Here is a 20,304-nt window from a genome sequence, read left to right on the forward strand (position 1 = left end):
TTCCTCATGTAGAAAAAACACCAGATTTTTGACATAGCTAAATGAAACAGCAGTGATTTAAAAAAAAATATCCCCATAATCTCTAACCTAGGCAGGTTCACCTTTTAAAAGGAGAAATCTAAATTAAACATGGCAAATGTATGTCGTATCAAAAGACATGTTTATGCTTCTCTATTCAGCTCTTTGCCCTGTAGTGTAAGGGCCATTTGTGCGTGAAAAGTCTTGTTGATCCTCTTCATCCAAATCCAAAATGTCTGGGATATCATCTGACTCTGAAGACAGGTCTGTAATAGTGAAATCTGGAACCTGTGTAAGAATGAAATTTAAATCAAATTAAAATAAAACTAAGCAAATTTGTGCAATACTCCTCGCTGAAGTCAGTACACAAAGATGCACAGCATATCTAGAAAATAGGCCCAATACACTGAATACAGAGTGAAATATGCTTAGTCACATATGAAACACATAGCATTAACATCGACCAAATACTATCCAAGGTATAGATCAGTAGCTGAGAAGGCAGGATTTTATAGCAGAGACAGAATAGAGCTGAACTTAGTGGACTGAACTTAGTGACACTGGTGACCGGAAAATCAAGAAAGGAGGTTTTTAAATTATTTTGCCTTTCTTCTTTCCATAGAAGAGGATGGACTAGATAAAGTAACCTGCCCTGAGATTGATATTGGATTGCTCTATACTGCTGTCCCTGCCTACTGCATTAAATCTTTCCTCAAGAAATAAATACCTGGAACTGCAATCTCACTTGGGTCTCTGTTTTAACTGCATGTGTAATATTCTGTACTGTTAAGCAGCACCAGGTTTCACAAATTGCCAGAGACATTAGTGGATACATGGATGTTACAGACTTCTAAAAATGTTGGCTAAGACACTTAGGAGCTTAAGTCCCAACCCTTAAGTCCCTTTAGTAGGACTTAGATTACTTAGGTACTCCTGAAAAATGGGATATAATTAAGGAATTTATTCAACCAACAACTTTTGTGCCCAAAGTGAAAAATACTTACGCCTACAGTTTGATTAGCAGTTAGTTTTAATGTTGTTGATGTGACATATTTGGAGCCAGATACAGTATCAGCAAATACCAACTTGCTGCATGCTGACAGGACTTTGGGTCTGAAAGTTCAAAGCAGCAGCAACTTGCAGAGGCTTCTAGACATTTCTGTAACTTAAGCAGTTTTAATCCATCCCCTAACTGCAAAACATCTTATGACTTACTTTTATGAAAGACAGTAGGCAAGAAAAAAACCTGTGCTTTGCTTGCTTTGAAGAAGTGTCAGAAGAGCAGAGAATATATAAAATGATAAGGGGACTACAGTTTCCAGGTTGTACCCAGCATGGAAGCACTGCATGTGAATCACTCAGTTTCCTACAGAGTACGTAGTCATAGGGCACCAGGGACATAGAAATATTAATTATTAATTAAAACTGATCTTCAGAAGAACCTAAGCAGTGTGTGACTTGTCAGATGCCAGTGTTTTGAGAACTTAAGCTTGATCAAAGTAAGATCAGTAGTTTTTGTCTCCCAGAAAATCAAAAGGCACTAATGGGGGAAACACATCTTTTATCAGCAAGAATTATTTTGCACCTTTCTGCTTCTATCAGTTTACCCAAAACTGATTACTGCACTTAGAGAAGTCAACAAGTTTTCCCATTAAATGCACATGATTCTGCGTTTCATACTGTAGCACAAATCGAGGTAAATAAGAATAAGGCTAAGTAGTCCATTTACAAAGTAATTTTAAAATGTGCTTACATGGATTGTTTAAATAAGCTGGTTTACTCTGTAATTACACAGAGCAGGACACATAACAATGGTCAGCAACTGTACTACCAGTGAGAATTTTCATTATATCCTATATTTAAGAGGTTTTTATTACTTACATCCATGTTGTTCTTACTGACAACAGAATAATCACTTGAATTTAAGTTTGTGCTTTATTCCTCTCCTTAATACAGGCAGTAGAAGCACCTGACTTCTTCAATGTATTAGTAAGATTTTCATAGCCATGAAAGAATTTCAAATTGTACTATATGTCAGTGTAAAACAGTGTGGGTGTCAGTATGATTTATCTTGGTTCAGAACATGCAAAATTCTATTAGAATTGCACATTCTGATGAATGCACCAGTCTAACTAAAATAATGCAAAGCCCTTGGCATTATGAGATGGTTAGGTAAAGGATCTTCACTTCCATACTACTTTTTACAGTTGACTTACTGCTTTATTTCAACTTCCTACCAATTAGTGCAACAAAGACATCACTCTTCTTCATGCTGTTTCTGCATAAGATGTAGTTAAATCATTTACACAGATTAGTGCAAAACTTGCAAAAATCCTTACACAGAATACTATAAAACATACTTTGGTGTTCTGCTGTCTTCATATACAAACACTAATGTCAATATAAACAACTTTAATCCATTTTTAGTTGCTAAATATGTTTTCAGAACTGAGCCACTACAACCTTGATAGATTGTTCTCATTTTGTGCACTTACAGAACACTTACTTCGAGTCATCAGAGACTGTATTACTCAAAAGTCAAATTGCCATCTTAGTATGAAAAGAAATATTTAACCAAACACTATATAATACCTCCAGCTAGCCAATCATGCAGATTACTATCAGATCATGCTTAAAAATGTTTGGTTCTCTTTCCTCTTTTTAATTATCCTGCTTTAAGTAAGTTTTTGTTGGTTGTTTTGCATTTTCTTTAATAACAAGAAATGATTTATCAGTTGTTCCCAAGTACTTTCACCCATTTTATTAGCTATAAAATATTACTCTAAGTTGTATTCTGGAAACTACTATCACAAAAAAAATTTATCTTGAAGAATAGGAGACATTTCAGAAACTTTACACCTTTCTTTAGTTTAGACAAACCAGTTGCAACTCCAGTCCTTATACAAATTTGGCTTCAGCCAATGCTATAAATGTGTTTGCAAAACTTGTATACCATATGGAGCTATTTACAAATGCTTATATTTAGAGCATTTATGTATGTAAGGCCAGACTTCACGAACGAAGGTTTTGGGCAGGGCTCTCCCCACGTGGGTGTGCCCTTCCAACCTGCACAGTGGATTTTTTAGGTGAGGCACAGTGTGCACAGAACTGGCCCCACCGTTTAAGTCCTCAGGTCCATCTGCCACGGCCGAGCGAGCTTGGACAGTGACAGTGAAGTCCTCGGGACTGTCAAAGCACCCGGTACTAACCGGGGCTGACCCTGTTGAGCATCCAAGGTCTGACGGGATGGGATGGCAGGGAGGCATTGAACTGCCAGGGGATGGTCCCCACTGAGACTCGAACTCAGGTCCTTGGGATTCAGTCCAGAGTGCTCTCCTTTACATCACAGGACTGTCCACATGCCACCCTGATGCCCAATCCCATCAGATCTCGGAAGCTAAGCAGGGTCAGCCCCAGTTAGTACTTGGATGGGAGACCTCCTGGGAACACCAGGGGGCTGCAGACGGTCCTGAGGACTTCACTGTCACTGTCACAAGCTCACTCGGCCGTGGCAGATGGACCTCAAGAGTTAAAGGGTGGGGCCAGTTCTGCACATGCTGTGCCTCACCTAAAATATCCACTGCAGGCTGGAAGGGCACACCCACGTGGGGAGAGCCCTTCCCAAAAAAAGAGCATTTATAGAAAAGGATTACTTGCAGTGATAGAGTAACAGTTCTCTGCTGAATGTACCCTGAAAAAGGAAGTGTCAGCTAGCATGAACAATTTTTAAGTGTTCTCTTAAAAAGAAACAGTAATCTTCTGAATTCCAAATAGAGTCTAAATAAGCTTACAAATGATGTTAGTATTCTAACCTTTACCATCCTAGGTTTTGTATGACTAGCAGCCTTTGACATTCTTCCATTTCATCCAGTTTATTTGCCTTGCTGTAAATAGGTGATCCTATTTCCTATTATCTTACCTTTTTCAGAAGGTAACTTCTGAGCTTTATAGAAACTTCACAGATTTTAGCCAAAGCTATATCCTTAAAAATGATTTTGGACTAAGCAAGCAAGTTTCTGTGCAGTACAGTTGAACTGCTTCATACATGCATTTATGGAGAAACAGGTAAAATGGCAGGAAAAATTCATGAGCAAACTCTGCTCTGTTGACGTCTTAGGTTTCCCTCCTTTATTACAGAGGAGGAACCTCAGCTTCAGTCAAAAACAACCGTGGCAAAAAAAACAAAGATGGCTTTGAAAAGTTTCTGCATCATTCTTGCCTCCAGAGGGCATTTTAATAGTCACTCTCTCTAGCTACATTAGAGAAAAATAACACATTCTGTCTGTACAAGTGCAGTTAAGACTAGTGCTGTGCTAAATAACCTACAAGATACCCCCACAAGCTACAGGTGCAATTCAATTTAAACATTCAGTGCTGTCCTTATTAGCAGAGCATAATAATCTGAGTCCAGAGAACTTTATATAATAAATCAGGAACATACTGATTTTGCTACTCTTCAGTCCTTTCATCCTCTAGGGAAGGGTTTCTAATTCTGCTGGGGGAATGGGGGGGGGTGGATAGAAACTTCAAACACTCAGGGGCTGGGCAGCATCCAACAGAACAACTACCTCTCATAATAGCACAGCACAGGAACCCGCATACAGCATTTTAGTCTAACAGGCTATTAGACCAGCCACTGGGTAAGCATAACCATGTGTTGCTTTGTAGCCACCAGTTGTAGCACAGCTGTCAGAAGTCAATGAACTTTTACAAAGAAGCCACCCAACAGTGCATGGTGAGCAAGAAGTGCTTTGAAGGTCTAGGCTGTTAAGTTTCTCTTGCTTTCTATTTTATCTGCTTGCTGAGGCTTAGTAAAGTTTGACTGCCATGTAAAAGTATGAACCAGCAGCACAACTTATAACAGAACAGAGAGATGTACTGCTTGTGCACTAATAGCAGATGAAGTTATTTATTTCTCAGTCCTTAAAAAAAACAGTGAAAAGTTTGAGTATCTTATTACCACAAGATGAAGTTCCAGAGGAAGTAGTTTCTAAAATACACAGAAGAATGGATATTCCCTTATTTAAACAGACAGCTGCTCCCAAACGTAATTAGTTCCATTCTGTTCCTGAGCACATCTACAACAGTGGATGCACTCTACAAATTTTATTATAAATGAAGATAAAGAAAGATACTCTGTGGCTGGACTCATGCAACACTTAAAGTAAACTTAAAAATAAGCTAATTGCTGAAAGTACTCCAGAAGTCTTAACTCAAGCCCTAGTTGGAAAAGAGTATCTCACCTTCTCATGTTAATTTTATATGAAACAGCTCCCTTAAATAAAGTGAATATTTAAAGCAGGGAGGATGACGGATAGCGATTAATTATATTGTTGCAGTTTTGTTTACTACTGTGCTTAAAACAGTCTTTCTCATACTTCTAAGCCAACCCTGACTTAACAGCTAAGCAATCCCTCACAGTGGGCGGCGAGATAACGGGTAATTTGCTTTAGTGCCCACACTGTGCCAAGTGAAGGTATTGCTCAATGCAGCAATGTGATAAGCTTCCTTTGAACTCTTATTTGCTTCACTCCATTTGCTGACCTCCTTGAAAATAGTGGCCAGCATTGCTACACTAAACGATTGCAACTCAAAGTTGTACAGGGCTTGCATTAGGAACATAGAGACAACTTACCTGGACAGCCCTAAACCAAGAAAGATTATTTTCTAGTGACTGTAATTCTTTTCCAGGGGGAAGTTGGTTCACAGTATTTACTGAAGAACAAGTAGCTGAGTGTTAATGTACATTTGGTACTCAAGTTCAAAGAAAGCAAATAAAGTTAAACAAGTTTAAACTGGTGCTGCAGCTGAAAAGTGTACATTGTTTATAGGGAGACAGCAGATAGATGGAAGTCTAATGCACATGGAACACCTGCTGTGAGGGTAGGAGAGGGTTCTTTGTCCATACCCTTCTCTTCAATATTAGAACATCCAGCAGCTGACAGCTTAGGTCATCATTAAAGGTGAACAGCAGCAAGGACCAAAAAAAGCAGCAGTAAAGCTAAGACTCAACAGAACGATGAACAAAAGCTCTAAAGGAGGAAGGAAATGCTGCAACAGTATCTTATCTATCTATACATACACAACACATTTTCAATGCAAGTCTACTTCATTTGCATGTCAAGCTTGCTTTCTGCGGGACCTGGTTTGAAGGAATCACAGAAGAGCAAGTCACATCATTTTAAAACACCACTGAAATGGAGACAGACTTTGGCTACTAAAGTATTTATTACTAACATACAAAATTAATTACAAAAGGATAGCTACAAAAAACACACACACACACACCAGCAGGCCCCTGGTTACAAACAGCATGAATCTTGCCTTTATACTGCATATTAAAAATGCATTCATAATTATTTGGTCCATCACTGGAACAGGGTCCCCAGGAAAGTGTTCAAGGAGCATCTGGACAACACTCTTAGTTATATGGTTTAGTTTTAGGTAGTCCTGCAAGGAGCAGGTAGTTGGACGTGATGTTGCTTATGGGTCCCTTTCAGCTTGAGAGATTTTGTGGTCAAGTTACTGTGTTACACAATAATTATACAATGATTAAGTTTATACACTTAATGTCAACACTGTCACAGCATTTAACTCCAGCTGACTCATCCAGAAACCTCACTTTGAGCTTTGGCATTCTGCATTCACAGGACTTTTGTCATAAACTGTATAACGATAGAGTCTGAGACAGTCAGATCCATAATTATAAAATGTGTGTTCTGCAGCAAACATAGCTTTTAAGCATACCCAGCTAGACTGCAGGGTTTTTAAATGCATTTCATAGTATGTAAGGCTTTTATAGCATTCTGGTAGAGAATAAGAAAACAGATCAAAAGCTTTTAGCTATAATAGGTTTCATTTAGACTAGTGGTATTAATACCACTGATAAGCATGGTGAGGTTTCTTGACAGACAAGCAAGGCATCTTGACAACTGTAAGCTGCCAATACTTAGGCACTTCAGAGAGCTTGAGTTTTTAGTGTGGGTTGACTACATAGGACTATACACAGCCTATGTGCAAGAGCATCCTTCCTCTGTAGTTCCCCTACACCTATATTTATGGATTTTTAACCTAGGCTTTTTAGACAGCTACTCTTGGTAAGGCCACTTGTTCTGTCAGTCAGCAGAGTACACATATGCTATGCAGTTTATTCAGTAGGGTGTTCAGGCTGTTTGTCTTTCTGGCTGAAATTTTTCTCCCCTTCACCTTTGCTCTCAGCATGCTGAATGCCAGGCAGTTGTGGGTAAAAGGGACCTACCAGCCAGTTGAGCGGCGTGTTGTTAACAAGATAATCCATCACATCATCCAGAGACTCCTTCATTTTCTTCAGCTGTCCTTTACTAGCTGTAAGAAAGCTGTCTGATAATTCTTGGAAGGAGGATGCTGACCAAAAGCTCTGGTAGACATCACCTGCCATTGACCCAATACTGTAAACCCGATCCTGCACATTCTGTGGCAGCCCCTGTAGGCTTGAGACCAGAGTGAGGCAGGTGGTCTGAAGCTGCTGAGTGAGGCTCCGTGCAATAGCTAGAGTTCTTGACTCAATGTGCTGTAAGAAAAAACATAACAGTCTATTAGTGTCTTTTTATGACTGTAGCAGCCTTACGTTGCTCAAGATACATAGAGGAGGAAAGTAAAGGGGGTGTAAGTGAAATAAAGCTATAGCAGGTAATAAAACAGGTCTTAAGTCTGAAGAGTAAGAGACTTAAAAGTCTTAAATTTCTTCAACACTTAAGTACTTTGTGAATAGAAACAATGATAGCTTCTAACTAGTAACAGACAAGCAGACTCTTGTTTCAACTCTAGGTAACAAGTCAGCATAGGTAAGTATATTCTAATCAGTGAACCACTGTTTAAAGCTGCATGTAGGACTCAGTGAGTCTGTGCCTTACACTCACTGCTTTATGCTGATAAACTATTATTTCTGGTCTGGACACATCAGATAAGTGAGTTCTAGCTGATTTACACATGGACATCCCAACACAGGTTCACATGCTAAACAGGATGAGCACTCTCTTGAGAAGAGAATGAACCCAGAATGTTTGCAGGAAGTAGTATCATGTAAGAGTTTGGGTTGCCTACTTTTCACTAGTCAACGGCCCTGACTTTCAGCATCTAGATTCCATGTTTGCATATAAGCTTCTCTGAGGCACTGTTAATTTTCCATTACCTTGACAGTATACAATCCATTTATTTCTAGTGTACATTTACATCTATTTACCTCAGCACTATGCAGTTCACCACCATCATTTTGGCCTGTATTTTTCTTCCATTCTACCCAGGACTGATAAAGCTTTTCCTGAGCACCAAGAAGTTTCTTATTGGCACTATTCACGTTCTTTCTGGCATACTCGATCTGAAATACAGCCAAATAAGGAAGTAGAACAAAGAATCTAAACAGTTCCTTTAGGGCTACCCTACCTTGACTGTTTTGTAGCCTCCTTTTTAAACACTTCAGAATTTCAGTATAAAAGGCTTTGGAATAAGAGTGTATTTCTTCTCTTCAAAGAATTGAAAGCTGGAATCAGTTTTGACACATGTAGTGTGAACTATTTCCCTCTCCCCCATTGGCATCCTACAGAAAGAACTGAAAGTATATAGAAGGCCATGACTCTTTATGTGCAGTTTGTCCTGTACATAAAGGTACATTGTTAGGATAAGACTACTGAAGTACCCAGAAATGCTCAGAGACAGAAACAGTAAGAACAAGTCCCAAAAGAATCTCACATTTTATTACCAAAGAGGACTTATAGGACTGAGTGTTTCTAAAATCTTTTCTCACTGAATAAAGTGTCAAACCCAGCACTGCAAAACAGGAATACAATTTTAAACATGTCACTTTTATTTCTGCACTGCTTACAGTTACAAGCAGTTGCTCGTTAGCTCACAGCTCAGCCTGATTTAGGACCTCTCCTGAATGTTGATGAAAATCTCCTAATGATAAATGCTTTGTATTTAGAAAATGCATTTAGTCTGAGACAGCAATTCCAGTTTTCCTATGACTCTTCTGGCTGTTTGCTTCACTCTAAAACTAGGCCAGCATTTACTTTTTACACCTGAAGTGGAAGCTTAAACTTACCAGACTAACAGTGTGATGGAGCTGAGAGATTGTCTCCTGGCTTTTCTGTTTAGCATCTTTAACTTTGTTTAAGGCTTGTTGGTAGGCACGTGTGCGGACTTTTGAAGACAGTGATCCTAGTCTAACATAGTAGCTTGGCTTTTGAATTCCAACTTCAAAACCTTCAACATTTGCAGCTTCTTTCTCTAGATATGCAGAAAGGAATCAAACTGATCACTGGAGAAAAACTTAAAAGAGGACTGAGACAATTTTATCTGCCTAGTAACAGCTGAATATTGAACTTGCTGAGTAGTCCTTTAGCATGAAGGGTAGACTGGCAGACCACATGGAGAGCCTTACTTTCATTCTATTTCCCTTTAAGGATGCTATTACACCCAGCAAGGTAAAAGGCAGCCTAGAAATCACATGCTCCCTCCCTATTGTAAGTAAGCAATAAATGGATGATTGCTTGCTTCTCTCCAATATAAGCATTCTAAAAAATCAAATGCTGAATTGGTCTTACCTAGTTCTGCTTCTGTAAGTGGAAGATACTGGTCTACAAGGGTCTCTGATTTAGTGAGAGCACTGTCCACTCCACTGCTCACCATTTGCACCACACGACTTCTCAGGACAGTATTAATGCTGCCATTGACAACTGTCTTGGTCATTTCTACACTGTCTTGCACTGCTTCTTTAGTCTTGCCCACAACTCCAGTGATAGTGTGAGCAACAGTTTCCTTGGCACCGGTCACAGTGGTTGTTACTGCTTCTCTGGCTCCAACAACTACATCCTTGGCATTGGCGACAACCTGCCATAGGAAATACACTGATTCACAAAAATGTTTTTACTGGTGAGTGGTACATAATTCAGGAAATAACAAAATTATGCTGAAACTAGTACAAGTATAGGTTACCTAGGAAAAATTCCACCCTGTAAACATTTGTACAAGACAAAACAAGACATGACTGCCATGCAGCCTTCAGCTCAAAACACTTCAGTGAATGTAATCCAGGCACTGTTTTGTTCACACTAAGCAGGAAAGAGACAAAGAAATCAAACAGTTCTACAGGTACACCTTTGACTTCCACACTGCTTTAAAGCTGTGCTTCAGGCATGGCTTTTTGAAACCTCTTCCTGTTTTTTTATTGATAATAAAAAGGAACCGTGTATGGTTCCTCTGCTTAGCATATGTACATGGAAAGAACTTACCTTGTCAGTGGGCTGATTCAGTATAGGCAGTCTCTCTTCAATTTTGTCTAGGCCTATACATGCATAGTTGTTGGCAACTACAACTATAATAGAAATTACAAGAGTTAGTTTTAATTTTTTTTCCCTCCCTAGTATAAATAACTCAAATTGAAAATTCCTTTTGAAACAGAACTCATGCAACACTCTTAGTTTCCTTTCCTCTTCAGTGAGATTCATGGCAGCAAAGTGCAAGAACAAGGCAGATTTACAATGCCAGGAAACTCCCCCCCTCACTTGCAGGCAGAGAAAACCCATTCAATAATAACTATTAGAACAAGCTGAAACACCTTGCCCTTTGCCAATTCATGAAACCAGGCTCCAGCTCACAACAGCCTTGACACAGCTTCCAAATCAAACAGTTCTCAGTATGAGAAACTACAATGGCAACACTTGAAACCAGGTCAAAGGCAAGAAAGATGTTGAGCAAGACATTATGTAATCATTTGGCATATCAAGGGGAGTCAATCAGTTCAGTATTATGGAAGTTGGAATCTGTTTTGCCCTGGATTTTTTTAAGTCATACCTATCTAAAATCAGTTACTCAGGCCAGGCAACAGGTTTAGTCAGCTACGCAAAACAGCACTCCAGATAAGCATGATGATCTTAAACCCTAAATGCATCTGGATATATAAAACAATCAGTCAAATTAAAGTTATCAACAGCTTCATCTTTGCCTTACTTTGTGGTTCCAGTTTCTGGATGATAGGCATAGCACTTGTCACAGCTACCGACGTAATTGTCTTGACCCCTTTCTCTGCTATCTCACATACTGACTTCAGATAAGGATGGTTGTCCTTAGTGGTGATATAAGCTGTGGACACCATATCATAGGTGGAGCTCACCAAAGGAAGGTTGACAACCCTTGATACAATGTTCTGTTTAAAAGAGAAAGGGGTTAGTTGACTCTTATTTTTCTGATCTAGACAAAAAAATGGGGCTAACTCAGACATACCTGTTGTGGATCAATTGCTGCCAATGCCATTTTTTCAGGTCTTGAACCTTACACAGCCTATGAAAGAAGCATATCTAAGTTAGGGAATCCTCACATCCACTTCATCTAAACACCAAACTTTGAAACCAACAACGTTCTTGTGATCCACCCCATTTAATGGGAGCAGAACATTCACACTCTTACATACAGGAACCTGATTTTATTACAACAATTTAGGCAACACAAGTATGGCACATGCATGAGACAAGCTTTGAGGGACAGCAGCTCATTGTTGAATAACCGGAGTTACCCATACCCCACTAAAACACGTTCCAAACACTGGTCATTCAACAAGTCTACACAACTTTAAATGTATTCCAGCATGTGTTCCCATAGAGAAAATCCTAACAGCTCTCTACATATGAATCCTATAAATGGAGTGGGATATTGCAGTACCACACTAGGAGAAGACACAGAAGCACATTGTTACCCTATGCACACATGCAGTCTGAACTAAATCTGCAAGAAGCATTTTTTGCATTGATAGTTTCACCTGACACTTAAGTTCCAGAAGAAACTAGATACATGAAGGCCAAAAAAAGGCAAACTAAGAGTCAGTTCTCAAAAGGACTGTAGATTACAAGGCCTTCTGCTGTGTTTGTCAAAGAGTCAACAGCACTTTTCTGTCTCATACATATGACAGCATCAAAAGGAGTGTGTAATGTTACATCTGAGGTAAAGTTTAACTTTTCCCCATTACATAATGGGGAACAAGGACAAAGGCATGCTGTTAATATTTTCTAGGCATATTTGCACATATTAACATACACAAGGCATATTAGATAATGCCTGTAATGAGATTAAACACTGTACAAGGAACCCACAAGCAGGTAACAGACAAGGGATACAGCTGTAATAGAAAAGTTTTCCTTCCATTTATCAAGAACCGAAATACCCCTGGAAATGTATTACCTTTCTGCACACAGCATTACAAGTCACATTACTTGGAGTACAACTGAATTCCCCTGTGAACTGCAAAGCATGCTGCAGAATACAAGAGTCTAACAGCACAGAATGTGGCCTGGGAATGAAGAAATACCCTCACTTTAAGGATTATTCAAGATTTGTAATGTATCCAAGATCAAACCACACATAGCACAGATTTGAATTTTAGTTACTAAACCAGCAGAGTTAGCCTGTGAAATTACTCCTGCTCTTAAAGACAAGGAAGATAACTAGGACTTTGCAGGGTTTTGAAGATCCATGGAATTGGTTAAGCCCTAGCAAAAGTGAGATCCGCTTCTCTGGAGCAGGTGAGATGCCTGGAATCAAAATCCAAGCATATTTCAGAGATAGCAAAAGATCCTGAATAGGAAGCACATAAGCTACGTCACAAACTTAGTTTCTGCTTTTCCTCGCCGCTACAGGAAGAAGTGTAAGCCCAGGAAGCAGATCGCTGGTCATGACGAGCGGCCAGGGGCCTGCCCTGCCTCACCGCCCTACCCTAGGCCGGAAGGCGCCACAGTTTCCCAAGGGCCACCAGGGGCGGCTTCCGGGATGAAGCTCCCGGCGGCGAACGAGGATCTCTGGGCTTTCTGGTCCCGAGAGAACCTTTGCCGGCGAAAAAGCGCCGGGACGCGGTGCGAGGGGCCCACGAGGGCGGAGGCAGCGTGGCCGCCCCGCGGCGAGCGCCGCACACGGGCCCGCGGCCCCCGCCTGCCGCTCCACCATATTGCGGAGTCAGAGCCGCGGCCAGCCCCCAGGGCTCCTGCGGCCGGCCAGGGCCGGGCCGAGCACCGCGGCGGCCGTACTCACCCGGCAGGAGGAGGAGGAGGACAACGACGACGAAAAAGGGCCGCCGCCGCCTGAAGCACGAGTAGCGTCAGGGTCTCGGGCGCGCCGCCGCCGCCTGGGGAGCCGCGGCCTCGCCCCGCTACTTATGGGGCGTCACTGCGGCGCGTCACAGCCGCGGGCGGGGCGGGAGGGCGCGGCCCCGGGCGGCGAGTGTGCGGATCTGCTGGTCCGGCGGCGGTTCAGTCACAGAATATGCGGGGTTGGAAGGGACCCGCAAAGATCATCGAGTCCAGCTCCTGACCCTGAACAGGACCCCCACAAGAGTCACACCGGGTGCCTGAGAGTCTTGTCCAAACGCTTTTGGATCTCTGTCAGGCTTGGTGCTGTGATCACTTCCCTGGGGAGCCTGTTCAGTACCCAACCACCCTCTGGGGGAAGAACATTTTGTTTAATATTCAGCGTAATCCTCCCCTGACCCAACTTCATACAGAGCAGAACAACTGGAATAAAAGAGAAAATGCCTCTTCTCTGAACTAATTTATTACACCTCTGATAGGATGCATACCTAATATTTACAGGCACTCCACTCCTTTGATTACACTGTTGTCGTCTGAGACATACCGTCATTTCTCCTTCACAGTCACTTGGCTTCTAAAGTGTAAACGACTCAGTGTACCCATGACAACCACAAAATTAATTAATCCTTCTCTTTAGGGGTGTCTCTGGGAATTCCAGAGTATTCCAGGGATTTATTTACTAATGTATATTACCATTAGGTGTAGTACAGGAACACCTGTGCCTCACAGAGCCCAGGTAAACACTTTGGCAGTATGCAATAACTAGAGATAGTATTAACACCTCAACCGTCCTTGGCAGACTATTTAGATTCTGGACATGTTTATCTTCACAGCTAGGTGCCCTTCTGCACTTGATGAACTTCTGGGAAAATTCTGAAAATCTAGGAACTTGCCTCTGGAGAACATTGCTTTGGTTATGTGGGGTGGGAGGGATAAGGGGTAGGGAGGGAGGACAATGTTTTCTCTTGGATGGAACAAATTCCTCAATTATAATGAAAATAGGTGTTGTCCTAGTCAAGACTGAAGAAGCGGAAGTCAAGACAGCATCACGTCAAGCAGTAGTAACAGATAACACAAAAACATGCAGCACCAGCCACTGTTAAAAGAGGAAGGCAATAATAGTAGACCCTACTCTTCTGTGAGGCAAAGGCAGATGTTTAAAGTCACATGATGCATACAGTGAAAGAAGTTTCATTTCAATGAATAACACATCAACACATTCATCCATCCAAGTCTATTTAATTACCATTTTAGAACATAAGCCAACCTACCTATTCTTAACATCAGAAAAAAAATTATACAAGATAAAGAATCATACGATAAATTTATCTATCCTCTGGTGCATCTCTTTTCAACTTATAATATCGTCCATGATAAGGAATAGCTCAGGTTTCAGCCTCACAAGCTCTGTAAAACAGCGCTGCCAGAGATGGCAGCAATAGATAGAATACAGGTCCTTCAGTTTTTCTTACAGCCTTAGTACAGCCAAGTGGAGAAGCTGCTGGGACAACAACCCCGGGGCCCAGCAGGGTTGGGGGGAGCCAGAGCATGATCCTGCTGTGGCATCAATGGGGCGGCTGGCAGCCCTGGGGAGCTGATGTGGCAGAATGTAGGAGGCTCTGCAGAAGGCTGGGCAGGGCCGTTCAGCCCTGTCAGTGCCGTCAAGGCCCTGATCAACAGCTTCAGCTGGTGACAGGTACTTTCACTTCAGCTGTGGACCACATGAAAAGTTATCAGCTGTTCCCCAAGAACAAGACAGAAAGGCCAAAGGGGAGAGCAGTGGTAAGTCTGTAGGACGCTGAGTAGTCTGCTACTATTCCTTTAGGAACTAGTATAGTTTAATACCCTGAGCTAGGGCTGACTTATAGTTGGAGTGCTAGTGTATTATCCAGATCCCATACAGGGATCTTCACTTGGTCTCACAGCCAGTGGATGGAGGGATATCCTGTGAACTCAAAAATGGGGCAGTGAGAGCTCTTACAACTGATTAAAGCTACTATACTTAAAAGTAGGCATGCTTGCCCATCAAGATGACTAACTAGAGTTTTTACTCAATCTTTAGGATGAAAGTTCAAAGCAGTGAAGTGGTGACATAGTCATAACTTACACAAGAAACTATCCATGCCCTTGTCCTGCAAAACAGAGAGCACAGAAAAATGGCCATCTGGAGTTGTCAACAAAGTATGTCTAGTCAAAGCCTTAGGAAGCTGACAGGCTTTAAAGGACTGTCTCCAGCCACAGTTTGAGGCTGTCTGGAGTAGAAGCACAAGAAAACTCTGAAATGCCTTCTGTGCCTCAAGATCTTGCCAGTAAACCAGCACTGAAGTGGTTCTCAGTAGTCAGGATTGCCATAGTGACACAAAGGAAAAGAATCACAGAATCACAGAATATTCTCCATTGGAAGAGACCCACAAGAATCATCGCGTCCAACCCTTAAATGAATGGCCCATAAGGGATTGAACCCACAACCTTAGAAGGTGTTAACAGCTGTGAAGGATAGATGGTTCAGGGTCCATAACATAAATAAGCAATTCAGTTGATTACAGCAGTGCATCTGACCTTAAAGTTCTCTAATATTCAAAGCACACTTTTCTTTTACATGTTTATAAAAGTTGTTTAGTCATGTGAGATGCAAGTGATTCTATTGAATTTGGAATCTACCTACTTGTGCTGCACACCCTGAGACTTATCTGTGAAACAACAAAATTGTAAAAGGCAATCTTCCCTCAGCTCTCTCACTGCTCCTTGTCCTTTCCAGTCCCACAATAATACATTTTCCTCTGCGTTGCAGCAGTGTGTTTTTGGTCTTGTAACTAACTTCTTATCCACCTAAACTGCCTATCTACCTTACTCCTTGGTTTGGGGATTAAGCCTTTTGTATGTCCCTGTATGAAAAGCTTTCCCCTTGTCTTGGTTAATTATGTCCATAGTTTCCCTGCTGTGACTCACTTTGTTTTCCCCTCTCCAGAAAAGGATATCAGATTTGTGAGGCCTGGTCCTCCTTTGTAAGTCCACACTAATTGTCTTACAAATACATCCTTATTCTGCTCTGCCCAAAAGTACAGCATTCCCACCTTTTGTTTCGGAGCATCATGATCTGCAGGTTTTCTCCTTAGCATACTCCATTTTCCATGGAATGTACTTATCTTCCAATTTGTCTTACCTTTTGTTAGCTTTCCAAAGATCATCACCTCTTACCTCTTCAGTTGTAATTGAGTTTATCTGACATTTTACTCCAAAGAGACTAGTTAGGTCAAAGCTAGTTCTCCTCGGAACACTTGAAGAAAGGCAAAGGCAAGCAACAGTATCATCAGTTACAAGCAGAGAGGTGCTATAGCCCAGGTAGTATGAACCCACCCTAACAGCAGATGTGACATGTTTGATTAGAAGAAGGATGGGATAAACTCATGCTGGCTTGATAGCAACAAAGAGTCAATTACACATATGTACACACTGCACAGGAGCTTTTTTTCATTTGGTTAGAGTTTGTCTATAACCCTGGCAAATGTGCTCAGAAAGTGAGACAGTAACCTGTTGTTATGGTAACATGCTGCGCCTTCAGAAAGATAACAGCAGACCTGCATGTCTCACGTGACATCTAAGTCCCATCAGTCCACATGTAGCCCTTTAGTTTCCCTCCTTTCATAGGCAAACACACTAGATAAGGCCATGACAGAAGTTATCAATAAAGCAGCCTATTTTAAAAGACAAATTACTTCATAATAGCATACCAGCAGAAAGAAAAATATCCTAGGTATTTGGCAATTATCTACATACCATCAGATAAGCAATACAGCAAGTACTGTATTGATGCTAACATGATCCTGTGACTTTTTAATTGTATTGTATTAACACCCAGGAGATGCAGCTATGGGTGAAAACTTTGTTACAGTAGATACAGCACAAACACGGCACAACAGTATCTAGGTCTGTTGTGTGTCATGACAGCCAAGAAAGCAAAAGTAGAGCCAAGATACAGCAGTATTTACAGCCAGCAGCAAGTCTTTATTCCAGGAGAGTAAGACCCTCCTTCTTGGTTACAGCTTTCTCTTATATCTTTAATACAACATTAGGCCTATTCACAATTGTCTATTCAGTTCTCTCTAACATAGATACAAACATATCAGAAGGCTACAAGGTCTATACATACTGCTAGTGCTACACATCCTGTTCTACTGTGGATACATCTTCTAACTTGCTTATCTGTTGCTTTGCCTGCATGTCTTTCTCTGTTTCAAGGGTAGACTTTAAAATCTTGAAGATTGACTAATTCAAGTGTTGGGGGTCAGCAGACCTGCTGTCAACCCCATAGACCCTGACATAGGCCCTGTTCTAGAACTAAGGAATAGTTCTGGAACTATTAATATAACTACTAAAATTTAGCTATTAAAACTATAATGGCTATCATATAAGGCCTTCCCACTACAAAAGCTAAGATACTCCATATAATTCTCCACCTAAACAACATTCTTTTATTTATTAGCAACCAGCTACTTAATAGCATCTAATTATTCCTTTTTGGTCTGAGTCTGATAAATTCTTTCATGAAGTTCAAAAAGGTTCCTTACTGCAAGTGTGTTTATTCTTGCACACTATGTAGAAATCTAAGACGTGTGCCCTACAAAACATTCAAGCTTTCTCTACTTACATTTCCTTTCACTTGATACAAGAAGAGAAAAGAGGGCCAGACATACAGCTACTGGAAATCATGTTTGCATTACTGATTTCATGGGTTCTATGCTGACTGAGCTGCAAAAGATCTTGCTGCAAAAGCCTTTGGAGACAGAATCAATTCTCAGGTCTGACAGTGTGGAAGACATTCTGCTTTTGGAACCTGAAGAGGCTTCCAGGGCAGCCTTACTTTTACTCCTCCCAATTTGTCCTGCCCTGATACTCTGAGTTTTCCAAAAGCTCCCCACCTTTGTGGGTTTTTTTTCTTGAACAAGGCTAAATTTCTTTTTCTTAGAAGCGTGTTAGAGTCCCTGGGTAGCACTGGAAATTGACCTCTTGATAAGATACTTGCTTTGAGTATGTATTGCTAATAGGTCTCTAAGGCATGGAAGTGTTAACAAACTCTGGTTAAACTTCACTTGGCTGCTTTGCCACAATCTATAAAAATGACTCATCTTTTATTGCAGTGCAGAGTTCACCAACCTGCTAAATCAAACACTACTATGAAATCAGGCTGTTAGATGCTTGCTTAACTGTACTGCGCAATGTAGGCATAAGATGCCAGAATTACTCCATGTGTACACAAGATTTTGTATTCTGCTCAGTGATGCAGATCAAGTCCACTATCAAATCCACTGATAATTCAGAGGGTCTCCCCTAGACTTCCTACTGGCTAAGCACAAAACCAGTGATCCAAAAGTTTTTATTGCTATTGTTAGCATGCCATTTCTTTCAAACTCACCAGCTCCAATGAGAGACAGACCATTGAGAGGCAGAATTTAGGCATCCCATTTTATTGACATTGGTGCATGGCTTCCAGACTGCAGATATTTTTCTTCCAGTCACACTGGAGCATAAGGCTGGGGAACTGGAGTTCATCTGTGTTGACATACCCTAACTTTCAGAATTTTGAACTAGTTACTTAATTTCTCCATATCTTCTCTAAAAATGCTTCACATGGCTACCATGACATTTAATTGCTTGTTTACTTCTGAATGCTTTACCCATGTTCAGAAATAGAGCCACTCACCACAGTGCTCAACAACAGCAGTAAAGTCAACTTAACAAACCAATAATGCTAATGTAACTGGTTGCAGATTCATATCCTACTGTGCTTTATGAGGCAGTAGTGCTCTCTTTCAAATTAGCAAATCTGAGTAGGTAGCAAATATGGCTTTGCAAAAGGGCAAACCTTTCCTCAGCTCTAAAGGGAGTTTCCAGATATTCAGTGCATCTGAACAGCATGTCCAATTCAAACATTAAAAATCAGGCTGCCTTAGAAGCTGAGTTCTAGCTCTTAGTGCTTTAATTTTCCCAACAGTAAATCAAAATTATGAGTTCACTTTGTTATTAACAAATAAATATGAGATACACTCAGAGACCTTCAGTCTTTGGGAAAGTTTTGACCTATAGTTCTACATAGGTATGCCTGTCCAGTAAATTCATAACAGTGACTTGGGAACATTCAGAAGCCAAAGAAGAAAAGATTTTATAAGGCAGATTCTTGTCTTTGATGGAATCTCAGGTGGAACCAAAGTGACTGAAAAGAGGAGGAGGAGTGAGAGGACAACTGGAAAACTGACAGCCAACAGTGCTGGACCTTAGGTTTACCAACCACAGCCAATTTGTAAATGAGTTCTCCTTACTGAAGAAACTGGATTCATAGAAGAGTGACTCACACTTACTGTAAAATGGTTTGTTTAAGCACTGTGAGTCTCATTCCTTTTCCTCCCTTGGAATTTCCTGGCTGTGTGCATGAGGGACAACAGGTTTGAATAAAGACCTGAGTACATGGGCTGCTAAATGATATAACAATGCAGCTGGAGCACAAACGTAGGCCTGCCTGAAATATTTGTTGCAGGAATACTGCACTTTCCATAATCTGATTGGTTTGGGTTTTTTTCCAAAATCATCTGGTTTGTTAAGGCAGAGAAAACAGCAGCTGTTTTGGCAATGATATTAAATTCCACTGATATTTCAATTCAGAATTTATTAGTTCCCAAGTCCTAAAATTCTCCTTAATTGAATTCTTGCACACAGAATGGAATCCAAAAATCTGTTGAGCTCATGTGGGGTTCAGAAGGGCCAGTAAATTGCAGAAGAGCTGCTTTTGAGTGCCTGTATCATCTCTGAGATTGAATAATGCACTGTTCAACTCTTAATGACTTCAAAATGCTTGAAGTATGATGTATGATGCTGCCACAGTCATTTTAACTCAGACAAAACTTCTGTGTATGAAGATATCCATGGACAGCCTTCAGGCAGACTTAACAGTACCTGTGCATGCTCTGAAATGTGGCTGTTCTAGGCATTAGAACCATACTGATTTTGCAAAAGGAATTCCATATTAGTAGGTGGTGAGGTACAGACCTTTGTGCATAAAATTGATTTTTGATTTACTGGCCTGAGTTTACATTTTTGTTTCTTACCAGTTCACAAGAGGCCTTATTTCACCCACAGAAATATAACCATCTGAATAACTGCATGTGTAGGATTTGAATCAATG

The 20,304-nt window shown here is 40.8% G+C and overlaps 1 protein-coding gene across 3 annotated transcripts; it reads right to left on the minus strand.

Annotated features, from left to right (window-relative positions):
• Window positions 1-143: 143 nt before the first annotated feature.
• Window positions 144-13,214, minus strand: PLIN2 (perilipin 2). 3 transcript variants are annotated; one of them, XM_071580435.1, is made up of 9 exons: window positions 13,072-13,214; window positions 11,278-11,334; window positions 11,005-11,200; window positions 10,287-10,369; window positions 9,600-9,885; window positions 9,098-9,282; window positions 8,240-8,374; window positions 7,277-7,567; window positions 144-306 (listed from the first exon to the last, which is right to left on the minus strand). In XM_071580435.1, the coding sequence occupies exons 2-9, from the start codon at window positions 11,305-11,307 to the stop codon at window positions 172-174; spliced, it is 1,341 nt and encodes a 446-aa protein (XP_071436536.1). In that variant the 5' UTR covers window positions 11,308-11,334; window positions 13,072-13,214; the 3' UTR covers window positions 144-171. The 3 variants fall into 3 exon arrangements, with proteins under 3 accessions (XP_071436536.1, XP_071436537.1, XP_071436538.1); XM_071580436.1 differs by lacking the exon at window positions 8,240-8,374; XM_071580437.1 differs by lacking the exons at window positions 144-306; window positions 8,240-8,374 and having other exon boundaries at window positions 6,228-7,567.
• Between the last annotated feature and the right edge of the window lie 7,090 nt (window positions 13,215-20,304).

The sequence above is a fragment of the Pithys albifrons genome, chromosome Z (assembly GCF_047495875.1).
Source record: "Pithys albifrons albifrons isolate INPA30051 chromosome Z, PitAlb_v1, whole genome shotgun sequence".
NCBI lineage: Eukaryota > Metazoa > Chordata > Aves > Passeriformes > Thamnophilidae > Pithys > Pithys albifrons.